The sequence below is a fragment of the Nicotiana tabacum genome, chromosome 1 (assembly GCF_000715075.1).
Source record: "Nicotiana tabacum cultivar K326 chromosome 1, ASM71507v2, whole genome shotgun sequence".
In the NCBI taxonomy this organism is placed as follows: Eukaryota; Viridiplantae; Streptophyta; class Magnoliopsida; order Solanales; family Solanaceae; genus Nicotiana; species Nicotiana tabacum.
The window spans coordinates 30,206,565-30,222,354 of record NC_134080.1 but is presented as its reverse complement, the minus strand read 5'-3'; the positions used below and the strand labels follow the sequence as shown (position 1 = coordinate 30,222,354).

The window sequence follows — 15,790 nt, the reverse complement described above, 5'->3', positions numbered from 1 at the left end:
TGCTGCTATCCTACCTGTCAACCTCTGCACCTCTTTTTTGCTCATGAGTATATCAGGTATTTCTTCAATGGCTTTAATTTATGCTGGATTTACTTCAATTCCTTGGTTAGAAACAAGGAAACTCAAAAACTTACTTGAAGACATGCCAAATGCACACTTTTCGGGATTCAATTTCATATTGAATTTGCGGAGAATCTGGAATATATCTGACAGATGTTGGATGTGATCCCCCGCATGTGTTGACTTGACTAGTATGTCATCGATATAGACTTCCATAGTCTTTCCCAGATGTTCTTGTAACATCTTCGTTACTAACCTCGTGTACGTTGCTCCAGCATTCTTTAAGCCGAAAGGCATGACTTTATAACAGTAAGTCCCCCTATCTGTAATAAAGGAAGTTTTTTCCTCATCTAAAGAATCCATTTTTATCTGATTATATCCTGAATAGGCATCTAAAAATTCAACAATTCATATCCTGCAGTAGCATCAATTAGTTTATCTATATGCGGTAAAGGAAAAAAATCTTTAGGGCAAGCTTTATTCAAGTCAGTATAGTCTACACAAACTCGCCATTTACCATTCTTTTTGGGCACCACTACAATATTAGCTAGCCAATTAGGATATTTTACCTCTCGGATATACCCGATTTTTAAAAGTTTTTATACCTCATCCTGAATCACCTGGTTTTTGAAGGATCCTTGGTTCCTTTTCTTCTGTTTGACAGGTGGATATATTCATTCAGCTTATGGTTCATCATCTCCGGTGGTATACCTGGCATATCTGAATGCAACCAAGAAAAGCAGTCTCGTTAGCTTTTAAGAATCCAATTAACTTACCTTTCATCTCTGGGCTCAGGTTGGTTTGGATGTAAACTTTTCTGTCCAGTTAATGTATAAATAGCACCACCACTTCGAGTTCCTCAATTGTTGTTTTGATGTTTTCGTTCTCTTCTGGCTCTTGAATGATATCAGGCCTTGAGTCTACATTTGTTTTTCCATCTCCAATTGAGGTTTATACTGCTAAATCCTCAACTAAATTCTGTAATTGCTATTTTTTTGTCTGCAACATCGTTCTTTATGCTAGAGTCCGCTACTGAATTGATACTTCTGGAGGCCTGCTGATCACCACGGATTTGTCTAATTCCCCATTATGAAGGGAACTTAATAACCTGATGTAAAGTAGACGGAACGACATCCATCTCATGAATCCAAGGTCTGCCGAGAATCATATTATACACCATGTCCGTATCTATCACTTGAAATTTCATATCTTTAACTACTCCTTCTTCGAATGTCGTAAGGACTATCTCCCCTTTTGTAACAACGCTTGAATTGTCAAATCCAGATAAGGTACCTGTTTTGGGTACCAATTTATCATCGGTTTGCATCTTGTTTACCACTCTTAAAAGAATGATATTTACAGAGCTACCTGGATCAATCAAAACTCGTTTCACATTAGTATCATGTACAAGTAAAGATATTACCAGTGCATCATTGTGTGGGATTATCACACCATCTGCATATGCATCATCAAACATTATGTTGTCTTCTTTCAAAACTTGGCAAATTCGCTTTCCGTGGGTAATTGTGACTTTTGACATATTTTTTGCAGTCATATACGTTACACCGTTGACCTCCTCTCCTCCGCTTATCACATTAACTGTTCTTTTTGGTGACGGAGGTTCTGGTGGATCTTGTCTATTCTTCATATACGCTTGCTTACCCTTCTCACTAAACAAATCGGTTAAATAACCTTGTTTTAACAAGTGCTCTACTTCACCTTGTAGCAATCTGCACTCTACTATTTTGTGACCGTGATCATTATGAAACTCGCACCAGAAATCTAGGTTTCTTTTGCTAGGGTTCGATCTCATTTCTTTTGGTCACCGCACCTTATCTCTCATACTTCTTAAAACAGCTACCAACTCAGATGTGCTAACATTGAAACTGTAATCACCAATCTTTGCTTTTGTACTAATGTTTTTGTCCCGCGTATCTCGCTCCTTTCAAAACTTGGATGACGAACCTGCATCTCTGTCCCTTGATTTGGAACCGTACCTTAGGTTCTCTTGTTTAGAATGTGAATCCCTTCCTGCTGGTCCTATGTAAGGTTTGTACCTGTTCTTACCGGACCTTTTTTAAGTTTCTGGTTGCCTCGAACTTGTTTTCATCTCCCCATGACTGAGTGACAGTATCTTCTTATATCCACAGCTTCATGCTATACTTGTTATAAACATCATTCCAAGTTGTTGCAGGGAATTCCCGTAAACTCTTTTTGAGTCACCTCGTGGCTTCTGAGATTTTTTCATTTAAGTTACTTGCAACTGCCATGGCCGCCCAATTATCCGATACATACGGTAGCATCATCCTTTCACGCTGAAATATATCCACAAATTCTCTGAGTAGCTCCGTATCTCCTTGTTTTATTTTGAAGATGTCTTTTATCCTCTTTTCAACTTTTTGAGCTCCCGAGTGTGCTTTTATAAATGAATCTGCAAGCTCACAAAAGAATCAATAGAGTTTTCTGGTAAAATAGAATACCATGTTAGTGCTCATTTTGTGAGTGTTTCGCTAAATTTTTTGACCAGTACCGACTCAATTTCTTGTTTGGTCAAGTCATTGCCTTTCATGCCAGTTGTAAATGCAGTTACACAATCTCGTGGATCGGATGTCCCATTACACTTTGGGATATCGGGCATCTTAAACTTTTTTGGAATTGGCAAGGGAGCGGCACTTGGCTTCCAGGGCTGTTGAGGATATTTATCAATATCCACTCATTTAATCACGGGTGGCACACCAGGTATCTACTCTATGTGATCGTTCTGCTCCTTAAGCTATTTCTACAAAGTTAGTACTAAACTTTGTAAATTAGATATTTGGGGTACCTGACCTTCCATCGCGAGATTCGCTGGGAGTTCCTCCACTGCCTGAATTAGCAAGTCCCGAGCATGAGTTCTCTATGGTTGCGGTGTTGTTTGGAGGTGGAGTTGGCGGTACAGTTGGTAATCCACTAATGAAAGCTTGAAGAGCATTGTTGACGTGTTCCGCAATTAGCTGTTTCAATGCATCTTCAACAGTTTGATCGCCCCTTGTTGATTATTCGTATGTGATGTTGATCTTTAAGGTGACCCGTCTCGGGAGTGTTGGGGAGAATTTTGGGGTGAAGGGATTGGAGTTTCACCCTCTTGTTGATTTTGTTAGTTCAGATAGTTTTGTTGGTTGTTGTCGTTGGCAGTCGACATGATTGTTTGACAGAAAAATGACTTTGAAAGTGAAAAGATTATCAAATTTCCGGTAACGGAACCAATTTGCTTAACCAAAAAATATATTTTTCGGTCAAAACCTATTTTTAGAAGAAATCGGGTTACTGATAACCAAAAAATTTATATATCGTATTAACAATCGAAATATGGTCGAAAGAAAAAATCTCTATTTGATAGGGCTTCTTCCTATACCTATGAATTCCATTGGACCCAGAAATGATACATTGGAAGAATCCGTTGGGTCTTCCAATATCAATAGGTTGATTGTTTCGCTCCTGTATCTTCCCAAAGGAAAAAAGATCTCTGAGAGTTGTTTCCTGAATCCGAAAGAGAGTACTTGGGTTCTCATCAGTCGGTTCGGACCTCCACTTAGTTTCACCCAAGCTTCATCCTGGTCATGGATAGATCACCCAGGTTCGGGTCCATAAGCAGTGACAATTGCCCTATGAAAATAAAAGCTTCCCCTATCTCGCATGATAAAGCAAAGAGAAAAGAACTCTGAAGTTTCTTATGTTTTAATTCAGAATGAAATATTCCTAGTGTTCGAAAATAGTCCTTTATTTTAGTCTTAAGGAAAAAAGACGTTCTGTTATATTGAAGAACAGATCTTAATTTAGACAAATTAATAACTTGGGGTTGTGATAATTTGTAAAATACAAGAATAAATAAGAAAATAACTGATTGCAAAGTTAATATAGAGAAAAGCAGAAAAGTAAAGTGAATATATTCCAGTATTGTCTCAGTTGATCCTTAAAAGTGTAATTATCTTCCCTTTTATAAGGGTTTACAAATATAACGTTTTCTCCCTTTTATGATCGAATCATTATGACATTAATGACACTAATGATCTGTTATAATTGACAATCGTAACTGTTTGTGGAGATTTTGTAACGGTTCCAATTCTTATTCTTCATTAATTAGAGGTTCATGAATATTCCCCTTATTACTGTCTTGATTCATTCAACCTATTTTTACTGAATGAATTAGACACGAGCAACTGCATCCCTTCATCCCGTGAGTGATTTATCCGTGCCTCTTATATCTCGTGCATCTTCTAATGCACTATTCCAACTGTCATCTTCTTAGCGATCCACGTATCATGTCTTGTCAATCACACATAATTCCACGTGTCATATTTATTTTCCACTAATACATCTCTATAACCCAACCCAACCCCCCCCCCTCCCAAAAAAAAAAAAGAAGAAGAGAAAGACGTGAATTTCTTATTTTAGCTCCAACAAATTTTAATTTCTTGTTTAAAGTTAACTTGACATGAATATTTCTTAAAACAGTTTCCTTATATTTGTTTGCATTCTCTTTAATTAACTACTAAACTCTACAAATTAAAATGATTCGTTTAATCTACTTATACTCATCTTGAAAAATAAATGGCGTAAGTCATTTGATAACAACAGACTGGATTGAGACCCAATATAGATGGGTAAAATTCACAACTAACCATTTATTAGTAATTGAAAAATAATTATATTTGTGAAGTTTCAAATTTCATATGTAAAACTTCGCAAAAATTGCACTGGGCGCCCTATTTGGCCGCCCCCATTTAACATATACCCATATTTTTAAAATTATTTAACCTATACCCTAATTTTAACAACTTTAGACGCCTCCGCCTCTTTTTCCTGACCTATGCGTTCCTTTCTTCCTCCTCTTCTTTTCTGATGAGTTCCCCAATTTAGGATCTTGAGAGTGCACGTTGAACTGTATCTCTTAGTTCATGTCAATATGCAAGAATAAAACCGTCATCTTCCCTCATATCCTGGGTCATGACGACCAGATAACGCAACGTCAGGATGTAATCGGTCTCCGCAATCAATGATAATATTATGAAGCCAACAACACACGAGAATGATACTTGGGAGTTTCTGTTTATCAGGTTTCCACATAACCTTATTAAGGATTCTCAAACTCCTTTCAATAGCGCAAAAGCTTTCACCGCAACTGACCTTGGAGTCTTACGCAATGCATTGAAATCCAACATCGCATCTGAGATGTCGTCACCTTCATATGGTGTAATAAGCCATGGAAGAAGAGGATAACCAATAGCAGCATCTAACTTCAGACTCAAATGTCTTAAGTTTATACTTTAGTATCTGAAGTATATACCCCATATGTTTGACAATCTTAGTCAAATATCTGAAGTTCATAACCAAATGTCTGAAGTTTATGTCAAAATATCTGAAATTTATATCAAAATGACTGAAGTTCATAGAAAAATATCTGAAGTACACAATTGAACTGAAGTTTGCCCTTGCTTTTGAACTGAAATTTGCGTGATTGCATTTGCAAGTCAGGCCAAACTTCAGGCAAAAATATCTGAAGTTTTGATTTGATAAGGCTAAATTTCAGGCAAAAAATTATGAAGTTCAAACTTCAGACATAAACAATTGAACTGAAGTTTGCCCTTGCTTATGAACTGAAATTTGTGTGATTGTCTTTGCAAGTCAGGCCAAACTTCCGGCAAAAAATTCTGAAGTTCAAACTTCAGACATAAATTTTTGCTACTTCAGGCCCGTATGCCTGAAGTTACGCGAAAAGTGGGTACGCTTGCAATTTTTTTTGCAAAGCGGGTATAAGTTAAAAGGTGGCCAAAAGGGTATAGATGCAAATCCCCCTGAAACTTCATGACAGTGGCTATTTTTGAAAAACATGATCTAAAAGTGATCAATGGTGCTATTTCTACAAAAATGGACCTCATTATTGGATCCGAATAACTGGTGAGATAACCCGATTTGAATCCAAATTTAAACCGAAATAGCTCGTGGATCAAAAAACCGTTTAGGGTTCAGTAATAGGGTTTAAGGGTTTTCTGTTTTCCCATTTTCCCTTACAGGCTGACACTTTCACATTCATTCTCAGGGATATATGGTAAGACCTCAATTTTGTCTTCAAATTTCGTTCAAATTTTCAGTTCAACTTAAGTTTTGAATAACTATTCGAAGAATTTTCTCGTACAGATGCAAAATATCTGATGCATCAACGTATAGTAATTTCCAGTCACCGGGTACTGAAAATTACTTCAGTTTTTTCACCAAAAATTAGTGCTTTATTTATCCCACAATTGAATATTTGTAACCCTAGAAATAATGTGTTCACTGTATTTAGTGCATATATGTACACTTCCACATACAATAATAGGAGAGCACCGGACCCGAATGATCCGGCCACCTTAATGAAAGAAGATGGTATATCACTTTGTTGTAGAATGTGGATTGATAGTTTTCGAGAATCCGATAAAACAGTGACTAATTTAACTGATTATTTAAGGAGATTTGAATTGTGGGTATTGGCTTATCAAAAGGTTTCTGCTGATGATACGGGTGCGTATATGCCCCGGAGCGCGATAACGCGTTCAGCACTTGAGGATTTGTTGGCCTTGAGAAATGCAGTTCTTGATAATAGGTTTAAGTGGGGGGCTAGGTTGGAGTTTTTCATTAAGTCTCCGAGGGATAAGACGGATTATGAGTCGCTGTCGAAGAGGAAGATTAAAGCTATCTTGACTACGACACAGCCGAGCCCGTTTCAAGATAGGGTTGTTCAGGAAGTGCTGTTTATGATACTGGAGCCAGTTTATGAGGCTCGGTTTTCGCAAAAGTCATTCGCTTTTCGACCTGGAAGGACTGCGCACACGGCTTTGAGGGTTATTAGGAGAAGTTTTGCGGGGTATTTGTGGTATATAAAGGGAGATTTAAGTACGGTTTTGGACGGGATGAAGGTTGGGATGGTGATAAGTGCGCTGATGAGGGATGTACGTGATAAGAAGGTAGTTGATTTGATAAAGGCTGCGTTAACTACTCCTGTTGTAACTAGCAGACCTGATGATGGCGAGAAAAAGAAGAAGACGAAAAGAAAGTATCAGAAAAAGAGAGTCCTAGCAGATGATGAGCCGAAGCCTGATCCATATTGGCTGGAATCGTTCTTTGGGTTTGCTCCAGAGGAGGCCGCGAAAGTTCCTTCATGGGGTCATTGTGGTATACTCAGTCCGCTTTTGGCTAATGTTTGCCTTGATGAGTTGGACCGCTGGATGGAAGGTAAGATCCAGGAGTTTTATCGGCCCTCAAAGAATGATGTTATTTGGAATAGTCCGGAAGGGGAAGTAGAACAAGGAAATACTTCTTGGCCCGAATTTGTTCCTACGAGTGGGCCTGACAAGACCAGGAAGATTGACTACATCCGTTTTGGTGGTCACATTCTAATAGGGGTAAGGGGACCAAGAGCAGATGCCGCAACACTAAGAAAGCAGTTGATTGAGTTCTGTGATCAGAAATACATGCTCAAGCTTGATAATGAGAGCCTTCCTATTGAACACATAACAAAAGGTATTATGTTTCTTGATCATGTATTGTGCCGTAGAGTAGTCTATCCCACACTCAGATATACTGCTACTGGTGGGAAAATCATTAGTGAAAAGGGTGTAGGGACACTGTTGTCTGTCACAGCTAGCCTGAAACAATGCATTAAACAATTTAGAAAGTTGAACTTTCTCAAGGGAGACAGGGATCCAGATCCACAGCCGTGTTTTAGAATGTTTCATGCTACTCAAGCCCATACAAATGCTCAGATGAATAAGCTTTTGGCCACAATGGTGGAGTGGTTCAGATATGCTGATAATAGAAAAAAGATTGTTAATTTTTGTTCTTATATCATTAGAGGTTCACTTGCTAAGCTCTATGCTGCAAAATATAAGCTTCGGTCACGGGCAAAGGTTTACAAGATTGGTTCTAGGACTCTAAGTCGTCCTCTGAAGGAGAAAAAAGGACAATCACCAGAATACCATAATTTGCTGAGGATGGGTCTGGTGGAATCAATTGATGGTCTCATGTATACCCGTATGTCCCTCGTACCTGAAACTGATTATACCCCTTTTCCAATGGCTTGGAGGCCTGATCATGAGAAGGCACTGCTTGAATATATAAAGCTGAGTGACCGAAAAACTCTGGATGAGCAACAGAACTTTCTTAAAGAACAAGGTCTGATTTCACCTCAGGATTACATTTCAATGCTTGTTTGGAACTACAAAAGAAACGCTGTTCCAGTAGAACAGAAAAGTTTGTTATTAGGCACAGGTGAGGAAAAAGATAATGAAAGAAATGAAAGTGATGAAGACGATGAAGAAGGGGTTCATGCAGCTGAAGTTTAAGCGAGATTAGTACTTTTTGGAAGTCTTTTAGACAATTTTTTGCCAAAGATTTATTGTACTCTACAAACTTGTGTTACCAAGCAAAGAATACCAGCTTGTATGTAAGTATATCTGATTATATAAATTGAGATTGTTTTCCTGTTCTCCATCTCTGGTTTTTCTGTTTAAGCTTCAGCGTCAGCTTCTACAAGCAAAGTTTATATTGTTATGCTGCTTATGTATTCATAATAGCCTATGAACTTGTCTGCAACCGAATACCCTATATTTCTCCCGGAGAAAGGAGTGAAATAAATGGGAAAAGAAAGAACCTGAGAAATGGTTTAACAAAATACTTTTACCTTTCTCTTTAAACATATTATATTGTTTGAATTAGCTACCATATTGATCAAATGATTCTTCAAGAACAATCAAATCCCTTGTGATATATATTTACTATGTATTGGCATTGATCTTAGTAATAAGAACCGACCAGTTAGCGTCTTTGTTACTTCCATTGCAATTATGCAAAGAGAATGGAATCTTTTTAGTATATGGACAATGGTTGGCAAACTTTAATGTCCATGTGCAGATATTTTTGTGTGCCTAGGCGATGTTTGGCTCTTATAAGTTATATTTAGTTGGACATTTTCTGAGTAAACATCCACTGTTTTGTCATTGGTGTTTTTCCTGGTTGGTACCATCATTGTACTTGATATAGAGATTTTCTAATGCAAGCATCTTTTATTTGTGGGAACCAATAATTCATTTTCTCTGCCTAGTAATGATACTTTTTCTGCAAACTGAGTTGTTAAACTTGAAGCCTCTTTCTTATGCGCTGTATTTAGTCTATTGGATCAAACATCTTATTTTCTAACACTGGAGGAGTGTTGTTTTTTCTTTTTCAGATTTTCAGTAACTGCTTTTATGATCGAAGTTCTTCTACTTAAATACCATTGTGGCCTAAATACTGGAAGGATGGAGCAGATTGTTTCTTTATTTCGTTTTATGAAAATCAACCACTTTAGTGTTCAGTTTTTGTCTTTTCAGCACTTTTATTTTGAAAAGCTAAAGAAGTTTGGATAGTTTTTGGAAAAAGGTTTTTGATAATCTCTTTTGGAGAAAGAGTTTGTGCAAGAGAATGTGTCGATAGTTTTAGCTTTTTGAAGTTTGGTGAGGGGAAGAAGATTTATGGTTCAAAAAGTGCCTCAAAGCACTTCTCCGCCCAAAAATTATTTAGCATGAATCTTTTTGTAAAAGCTTTAGCAAAACAGGGCTTTTTTAAAAACTTCCAAAATTACGAAAATGTTCATGTCCAGACACCTAAATGGTTTTCAAATGGTTATTCTCTTGTTTAAAGACACAGTTAGGGTCTTGAAGAACTGTTTCCTTCATCCTTTCTATAATCTTTATTCCCTGATTTCCTGTGATTGTCGGGTACGATTTAAATTAGTACATCTGAAAATCTGCTTATCCTGTATCGGTCAAATGGGATGCTTAAAATATGTTATAGCGAGATTTATTGCACCTTAAGTCTGCGTCGAATCACTGGCCAATCGCTACCACAAAAAATGAGAAGCTAAAACATTCTACCTTAAGTCTGCGTCGAATCACTGGCCAATCACTACCCCAAAAAATGAGAAGCTAAAACATTCTTTTACCATTTTCAATTAAATATATGCTATTAAAAAAAGGACCTGTTGTACATCATTCAGTGCAGGTGCAAATGAGAGACCTAATGATTATCAAAGAAGAAGAAGGAGATAGACATTGGAGGTCATTCTGCTTTTTTAGGCGGTTTAGTTTGTTTATCCCCCCTACATATCTATATCGGCGCATGTCTTGGGAACTAATCTGCAGTCACCTTCTAGTGAAGAGAATATCGTAAGTTTAGATCTTTGCTCGTAGCTTAATTTTCTATGCTAGTTTTCACTTGTTCTGTCTTCATCTGTTAGGTTGTGATTATCCCCTAATTATGGGGAAAAAATTCCAATGAAATTTGCTCTGAGAAGGCTCTGAGAAGCCACACCAGCTTGGACCACTGTTAGTACCTACTGATCCGTACAGTTCCTTGCATTATTTAGTTCATCTTCGTGTCTCAGGCAGTTCATTGATGGTCTTTCGACAATATATCTTTATGAATGCAAGAATACCCTGCCTTAAGTTTTGTCATAGTGTTTGGTAATTTAACATTGTGGAAATGTTCTGATGGTGTATGCTTTTCTGATTAATGGACTAGCAAATGTTTCTTTTTGTTTAAACACTGAAGGCCATATACCCCAGTTACATTTACTTCTGCTTTGACTAAATTTTCTTGCTAACAAAACCTTGCACTCTGTCTTTGTCGCAATTGTATGTTTCATCAGCAGTATAATTCATACTTGATTACATAGTTCTGTTTTGGTTACATATTTGTTGTCTTCTTCCCGAGTTCTCCTTTATTTGACCTCTAATTTATGTAATGTTTTTAACTACATATAATGTGCAAATACGCTTGTTAGGGGAAAGGAAAAGGGGGAACAGGGGCAACAAGACTTGCTGATTAGTATTTCTACAAGAACTATAAGCAACTCTTTGATGTCCCATGCAGTACACAACTGGTAGTTGCCGAATCTTAAGAAGATACATTAGGTAGATCAGAAGGGACGGAGGAAACTTGCTTAATGATGCACCAGGATATGTCACTCAATTGGTAAAGATTGTAGTTCTCCTTTGCTAGTGGTGCCAACTCTCCTTTCTTCTCAGTGAACTCTTCATCACACGTTGATGTCGCGTCCATAACTGTCCTCATTAGTACATTTGCTGTATTAAAATGCTTAGACAAGAACGCGCCAAAAGCATCCACCAACATGGCAATGGCATCTGCGTAAAGTTCCAAGCAATCTCTTAAGGAGTCCATAGCAAAAGGATCGAACTCTTCGCTGTTAAGCAACTTCTCAATGGTTGAAATCGTGTGTGTCGCATTTTCTAGAGCCAGCTCCATTGCTATGATTCCTATTCCTTGTAAGTTGGTAACATGAGTTACAGGAATTACTTGGAGTGAAGCAACACAGAAGTTGTAGTTAAAGTCTGCTGACTCATCTGAGCACTTTTTGCAGGTTGAGTTGATCAAGTCTACTACTGGTGGGGAACTCAGGTAACAATGTGTAGAAATAAATAGTAAGAATAAGCAGCAAAGTGGGAGGGAAAAGAAAGAGCAATGCCACATTATTTTGGAATTTTAACCTGTTTTGCTGTTTTTCATGTGCTATTGTGAACTTCTACTTATATATACTGAAGAGGAGTAATATAATTACCACAAAAAAAAAAAAAAAAAAAAAGTACTACAGAATGGATAGTTGACTGCATAAGGAAACTTCCTGGCAATTCATCAAACCATTCATTTTAGCAAATGTGACAAGGGTTTAGGAAATTTCAGTGCCAAAATTTGGATTTCTCATTTCCTGTTTCAAGTACCAGTTAGAGTGGGAAGAGAGAGACCCCCTAAAAAAAGAAAAAAGAGAAGCAGTTATGTTAGCAAATTTAGCTATAAATTGATGTTTTATAGGTTGGGTACACCAATTTGACTCCCTATTTAGTTTTTGTTCTTCGAGACCTAGTGACGGGGTGTTAATGGTTCGGTTCAGCCGGTTATTTTATAAAATTTATATCATACTAATTTTTCAGTTATTCTATTATGTATAACCAAAATCAAACTTTTCAAAATAGTCTCAATCATGTCGGTTTCTCTTCGGTATCGATAGGGTTCGGTTAATTTTTGGATTTTTTTTAATGTCATATAAAAGTCACTAGTAGAAGTAGAATGCAATAACATATGCAATTTTATGGGGCATTTTCTAGGCATTTTTACTGTTTAAAGGGTTATGCATTAAGAAAACATGAAAGGTGGCCAGAGTATAGATCCATCAATCATTCTACAGCAACGTAAAAGAAACTAAGCAAAGACAAAGAAAACATAAATCACACGAGTAGAAAGATATTAACGAAGCTGGGTCCAAATTAAGAATAAAGTCTATAGAAGATTAAATATTCAACATGATAAATCCAAATACATATTCAATACATTGAAGTTTGCTACTCATAAATGCTAGAATACCTTGTGTCTTGCTAATGAATATGCTGAAAATAATTTAGTTTCAACTGGAGTAGCATAATAGGTTGAGAATTAGGATTTTGAGTTTAATTACTTATTGGCTTGTAACTGTTTTCTTCCAAGACCCAAGGAAAAATCTAATTCATTATTATTTTTAAACTTAATGAAAATGTTGGTTTATGTTTAGTTAACAATGGCATGCTGAAAATGTTGGTTTATGTTTAGTCAACAATGACATGCCAATTGGAAGAGTTGGTGGAAAAAGTTGGTGTGGATGCTAGGAGGAAGCTTCCTCCTTTGATGTCACCCATGACATCAAGAGGAGGTAGTTTGATGTCACCAATGACATCAAGAGGAGGTCTTTACCTCTATAAATAGATGCACTCCTTCACTTGTAGAAATCATCCCAAAATAATACAATACATTGTAGTGAGTAGAGAGTTAAGAGAGAAATTCTCTTAAGTGTAATTGGGAAATCTCCCCTTCCTTTGTTAATATTAAAAGGGCAATTGTTCTCTGGTGGACGTAGGATTATTTTGATCCGAACCACGTTAAATCTTGTGTTCTTTCTTTTACGTTTCTGCTAACAATTGGTATCAGAGCGACAGGATTCTTTAACGATCCAAGGAGAAAGAACAAGCAAATATGAGTTCCATGAAGTTTGAAATTGATAGATTCAATGGACGCAACAACTTCAATATCTGGAAGATCCAGATGATGGCGTTACTGCGGAGGGAAGGTTCAATCCATGCTATTGACGGAAAGTATCCTACAGATATATCAGCTCCCGACAAGGAGAAGATTGAAGGGGATGCATTGAGTGCAATCCAACTATCCCTTGCACCTAACGTGCTTTGTGAAGTGAGTACGGGTACCGAAGAGACGGCCAAACAGTTGTGGGAAAAGCTAGAAGGGCTATACCAAGACCGATCAGTGACAACAAGAATGTTGTTACAACGGCGTCTTCACACATTTAAGATGGGGTCAGGTACTTCGTTACAAGATCATTTAGATGCGTTTAATAAACTTGTCCATGGACTTATAGATTGCAGGAATTAAAAGGGAGGAGGAGACGCTTGCATGTGCTTTGCTATTTTCATTGACTTCAGGATATCGTGATATTGAGAATTCAATGATGTATAGCAAAGAGCCTATCAAGCTTGAGCAAGTGCGGCAGACACTTAACTCTAGTGATGTGCGGAGGCACATTGAAGGAGATAGAGATGACCAGGCAAGTGGCCTCTTTGTAAGAGGTCGAACTAGCCAACAGGGAAAGAGCAAATCAAAGCACAGATCAAAGTCTCGTGTGAACAAGAAGAATATAGAGTGTTGGGGTTGTGGCAAGAAGGGGCACTTTGAACGAGATTGCCCAATGTCAAAGTCCAAGGAAAAGGCGAGTGCATCTACAGTTGAACAGGTACATAATTTTGATAATGATTATGTACTAACAACATCGTGTAATAATAATAGTAGTTATGAAAACAAATGGGTGTTAGACTCTGCTTGTACTCTGCATATGACGTTCCGAAAAGACTGGTTTAGCAGCTATGAGAAAAGTGGAGGAACCGTAGTAATGGGCAATAATGCAACTTGTGCAACAGTTGGCATTGGCTCAGTTCGGGTTCGCTGCCATGATGGAGTCGTGAGGACTATTACACAAGTCCGTCATGTTCCTGATCTGAAGAAGAATTTGATCTCCCTGAGTACTCTGGATGAACAAGGCTACAGGTATATGAGCGAAGCAGGAACTATAAAGGTGACTAAAGGTTCTTTAGTCATGCTGAAAGGCAAGCTGGAGAACGGCCTTTACACATTGGCCGGAAGCACCATTGTTGGCTCTGCAAATGCATCTACAGTGCAGTTATCTAATGATGACAAGGCAAGACTATGGCACATGAGACTGGGTCATATGAGCGTACGTGGACTGGAGATGTTGAGCAATCGTAACCTTTTGGAAGGTGAGAAGATCAGCACACTTGACTTCTGTGAGCACTGCGTTCTAGGGAAGCAAAAGAAGGTCAGCTTCAGCACTGGCAAACACAAGACAAGAGGAGTGCTAGACTACATCCATTCAGATTTATGGGGTCCCTCTAAACTTCCATCGAAGGGCAAAAAGAGGTATCTTCTCACTTTTATTGATGATTTCTCACGAAAGGTTTGGGTGCATTTTTTGAAGGCAAAAAGTGATGCTTTTGAAGCATTTAAAGAGTGGAAGATTTTGGTTGAAAATCAAATGGAGCGGAAAATCAAGTATCTTCGCACAGACAATGGCTTGGAGTTTTGCAATGAAGAGTTTAATGAATTCTGCAAGGTTCATGGGATCTCAAGACATAGGACTGTCAGGCATACCCCACAGCAGAATGGAGTTGCCGAGAGAATGAACAGAACTCTTCTTGAAAAGGCTCGTTGTATGCTCCTACAAGCCAAAATGTCCAAAGTATTTTGGGCTGAAGCAGTTCACACTGCTGCTCATATTGTCAATCGATCTCCAGCATCGGCAATTGACTTTAAGACTCCGAATGAGGTATGGTCAGGTGAACCCTCTAACTATTCATACTTACGAGTATTTGGGTGTCCAGCTTATTATCACGTTAATGAAGGAAAGCTTGAACCAAGGGCTAAGAAGGTCATATTCGTAGGGTATGTGGATGGAGTAAAAGGGTACAAACTTTGGTGTTTGTCTTTACTCAAATTTATAGTTAGTAGAGATGTCACCTTTGATAAATCCTCTATACTTGATCCCCGTAAAGTTTCTGTAGAGTTTTCAGGAAACAAGAACGACGAGCAGGTGGAGCTTCCGGTGGAGCTTGCCAAGGAAAAGGATCAAGAGACTCAGGTTAAAGATGAGTCAGAAGATGTAGACCTTGAAGAACTTGCTGTCAATGAACCATACACAATTGCAAAGGGGAGGGAGAAGAGGCAGACACGAGAACCGGAACGCCTTATAGATCAAGCAAACTTGATTGCATATGCGTTCGTAGCTGCACAAGAAGAGATTAAGGATCTGGAGCCCTCCTCGTATATTGAAGCAACTTCTTGCAAGGATGCTGTACAATGGCGGTTAGCCATGACTGAAGAGATGGAGTCTCTTCACAAGAATCAGACATGGGTCTTAGTGAAAAGACAAAAGGGGAAGAGGACAGTTGGATGCAAGTGGGTCTACCGAAAGAAAGAGGGAATTCCTGAAGTGGAAGATGCTAGGTTCAAGGCGAGATTGGTTGCAAAAGGTTTCAGCCAAAAGGAGGGAATTGACTACAATGAGATTTTCTCTCCGGTCGTGAAGCATAGCTCAATCCGCGTG

The 15,790-nt window shown here is 38.1% G+C and overlaps 2 protein-coding genes across 2 annotated transcripts; one reads left to right on the top strand and one right to left on the bottom strand.

The window, feature by feature from the left end:
* Nucleotides 1–6,037: 6,037 nt before the first annotated feature.
* Nucleotides 6,038–11,125, top strand: LOC107764739 (nuclear intron maturase 2, mitochondrial). Its single transcript, XM_016583341.2, has 3 exons — nucleotides 6,038–8,521; nucleotides 10,112–10,280; nucleotides 10,987–11,125. Exon 1 carries the CDS (start codon nucleotides 6,252–6,254, stop codon nucleotides 8,418–8,420), a length of 2,169 nt encoding a protein of 722 aa, XP_016438827.2. The 5' UTR covers nucleotides 6,038–6,251; the 3' UTR covers nucleotides 8,421–8,521; nucleotides 10,112–10,280; nucleotides 10,987–11,125.
* On the bottom strand, nucleotides 10,737–11,819 carry LOC107764738 (putative invertase inhibitor). Its single transcript, XM_016583339.2, has one exon. The coding sequence runs from the start codon at nucleotides 11,602–11,604 to the stop codon at nucleotides 11,011–11,013; it is 594 nt and encodes a 197-aa protein (XP_016438825.1). The 5' UTR covers nucleotides 11,605–11,819; the 3' UTR covers nucleotides 10,737–11,010.
* Between the last annotated feature and the right edge of the window lie 3,971 nt (nucleotides 11,820–15,790).

Bases quoted from the DNA above. Each gene is read 5' to 3' on its own strand.
- LOC107764738 (XM_016583339.2), bottom strand. From the start codon at position 11,604: ATGTGGCATTGCTCTTTCTTTTCCCTCCCACTTTGCTGCTTATTCTTA.
- LOC107764739 (XM_016583341.2), top strand. From the start codon at position 6,252: ATGCATCAACGTATAGTAATTTCCAGTCACCGGGTACTGAAAATTACT.